At 39.9% G+C, this 2981-nt stretch overlaps 1 protein-coding gene across 1 annotated transcript; it reads left to right on the top strand.

Annotated features, from left to right (window-relative positions):
* Positions 1 to 471: 471 nt before the first annotated feature.
* On the top strand, positions 472 to 1413 carry Cavporv1r628 (vomeronasal 1 receptor cavPorV1R628). The gene has a single exon (NM_001167412.1). It carries the CDS (start codon positions 472 to 474, stop codon positions 1411 to 1413), a length of 942 nt encoding a protein of 313 aa, NP_001160884.1.
* The last annotated feature ends 1568 nt before the right edge of the window (positions 1414 to 2981 follow it).

Raw genomic sequence — 2981 nt, 5'->3', positions numbered from 1 at the left:
TGAGCAGGACTTTAGGAGTCACTTCAAAGACTTCTACAAGTAGAAAATTATTTCAATTTAGGAGAATCATATTATTTCCATGATGACATTTATCTATCATAGAAGTGAAATTGCAGGAGTGAGATTCCTGCAGCTGCAGTCTCTACTTAATTAGTGCTAGAGCCAGGTGTCCTCAGATGTAGGCTCATGTTGTCTTTTGAGGTGTCTCTGGCATCACAGGACACTATAGACCTCATCAAGGACCAGTGATTCATAGATATTCACTTACTATGACTTATCTCCCGTCACCAAGCAAGGGGCCTAGGCTGAGGACAGACTCATAGGTAAATATAGAAAGCCGGTTAGTTAATTTTTTAAAATCCTGCTCAGTGTTGCTTCATAATGATCTGCAACGATGTAACCTGTTACATGGAGTCCATGCCTCATCTTGCCTTGCAGGGTTCTCAGTTCAGACAACAGGGAATGGGCAAGATGGCAGCCAGTGAAGTGGTTGCAGGAGTGATCTTCTTATCACAGATTTTGATTGGAGTTCTGGGCAATTCCTCTCTTCTCTATCATTATCTCTTCCTTTACTTCACTGGGTGCAGATTAAAGTGCACAGATCTTACTCTTAAGCACTTGATTGTTGCCAACCTCCTAACTCTCCTGTGTAGAGGAGTGTCCCACACCATGGAAGCATTTGGTTGGCAAGTTTCCCTTGGTAATGTGGGCTGCAAGCTACTCTTCTATTTCCACAGAGTGGGTAGGGGAGGGACCATCGGCATCATCTGTTTCCTGAGTGTTTTCCAGGCCATCACCATCAGCCCAAGGAACTCCAAATGGGCAGAGCTTAAACTGAAGGCTTCCAAGTATTTTGGCTCAACCTTGTGCCTCATCTGGGTCCTGTACAGCCTTGTAAATGTTATTTTTCTTATGTACATGACTGGAACTTGGAACAAGGAAAATCACACAGGCCTAAAATATTATGGGTACTGTTCTAGTGTTCGTCACGACAAAACTTCAGAGTCATTACATGCAGCCCTGCTGTCCCTCCCTGATGCTTTATGTGTGGGGCTCATGATCGGCACCAGCAGCTCTATGGTTTCTGTCCTGTACAGGCACAGGCAGAAGATGAGACATATCCACAAGACTAATGTGAGCCCCAGATCTTCTCCTGAGTCCAGAGCAACAAAACACGTCCTTCTTTTGGTCAGCTCCTATGTCTGTTTTTACACTCTCTCCTGCATCTTTCAAGTTTGTTTGTCTCTTATTTATAATCCCACCTCTTTCCTGGTGAACATATCTTCAATAGTTGCTGGGTTTTTCCCAGCTGTCAGCCCTCTTCTGCTCTTGAGATGTGAATCCAGAGTATCCATGTTCTGCTTTGCCTGTGTAAGGAATGGAAAAGCCCCTATTCATATGACAAATTCATAAATTTTTAAGGTCTGCATTGCTGGAGTTTGGCTCCATCATCCAACAGGATTATTCACATATATGCATTCATACTCCATGAGGATACAGGTTTACACAACTGTACTTATATTCAGTCTTTAAACTGAATATAAACTTTTGTTTATCATTTTTCAAGGGATAATTCCAGAAAATTTTCTAAACCAACCATATATTTCATAGTTAAACATAATACTAGTTACAAAATGGTAAGCTTGTTTAACATATAGTAAATGTTTTCTATATTTATGTATTCTGGGTGATTAATTTTTTAAAATACAAGACATTATTTTTCATTTATCTACTTTTATGCTTGTATCTTAGCTATGTCTGGTGTAAGATTCAGTAATTGTAGCCAAACATCATTTCACTTTACAACTAAAATTAGCCTTACACGTTTCATACAACAATGTACTTACTTGGTCAGTAATCATCAACCTGTGTTTTCAGTATAACCTTCATTGCATTTTCTTTGCTGATTTCACCTATGTTAATTAATTTTCATAAATCTACATTTTATTGCAGGGAGATTAAATGCTTGGCCTTATTCATGGGTGTTGGCAAGTGTTCTACCACTGAAATATGCTCCTAACTGCTTTATTTCTTCTTGTTAAAAACTAGTCAGTACATGCTATTCATGTTTTCTTAACTGTTCACAACGATGACATTGGGTACTCATGTATACTCATGTATTTCCCACTTTAAAATATATTTTACAGGTAATAAAACAAAATAATAAAATGTAACAAGTTACTGGTATTGTTCAGACAATTGAATTCAGGTGTCTTATGCTCTGGGTGAATGATTTGGGGATGAAAGTGCACAATGGATGTGTCATTATTGCCTCCTGACTAATGTGCTTTGAAAATTTCTTGTAGTTTTTTTTTCTTCCTCTTCTTTTTTGTCATTCTTTTTACCTTTGAATAAAATGGACTTGAAAAATGTGGGACAAAACTAAACAGTGAGAACAGTATTAGATTTCAAAATCAAAACCAAAGAAAATCCCCATAATTGCTATATTGCATATTGTTATTCTCTAAAAAGATGATCAGACTACCAGCTTTAGGCCTGCAATGTCAAAGAATTCTAACATTAAGTATTTCTTTTACTTCACTTGTTATCATCTCAGACTGTGTTCCTCTTAATCAGCCAGTTGATTATAGGGGTGGTGGCAGGGAGCTTTTTGTCTCCTAGCCCACAAACCAGGTGGCTTACAGGAGTGTGTGGCTCTGCTTCTTAGTTCTCCTACCAGCCCATAACAGCCACTGGCTCATGAGAAGGTGTAGCTCAGCTTCTTGCTTCTCCTCCTGGTGTACGTGGCTGCCCCTATGCCACTACCTCACAGGAAGGTGTAACGTGGCTTCTTGGCTTTCTTCCAAGCCCACAAATGCTACTGGCTCATAGCAGGCTGCAGTTTGGTTTCTTCATTCTCCTCCTGGCCCTCAAGGGCTGCCTCTGGCTCCTGGGAGGGCAGACCTTGGCTTCATGGTTCTTTACCTGGTCCATGACTGTCACTGGCTCATAGGAGGGTACCATATATTTCCCTTTTAACT

This window comes from Cavia porcellus, unplaced genomic scaffold (assembly GCF_034190915.1).
Source record: "Cavia porcellus strain 051 isolate PalLab524CR breed Dunkin Hartley unplaced genomic scaffold, mCavPor4.1 scaffold_7, whole genome shotgun sequence".
Lineage (NCBI taxonomy): Eukaryota > Metazoa > Chordata > Mammalia > Rodentia > Caviidae > Cavia > Cavia porcellus.
The sequence above is the reverse complement of the archived record's forward strand: the minus strand, read 5'-3'. Positions and strand labels throughout refer to the sequence as shown.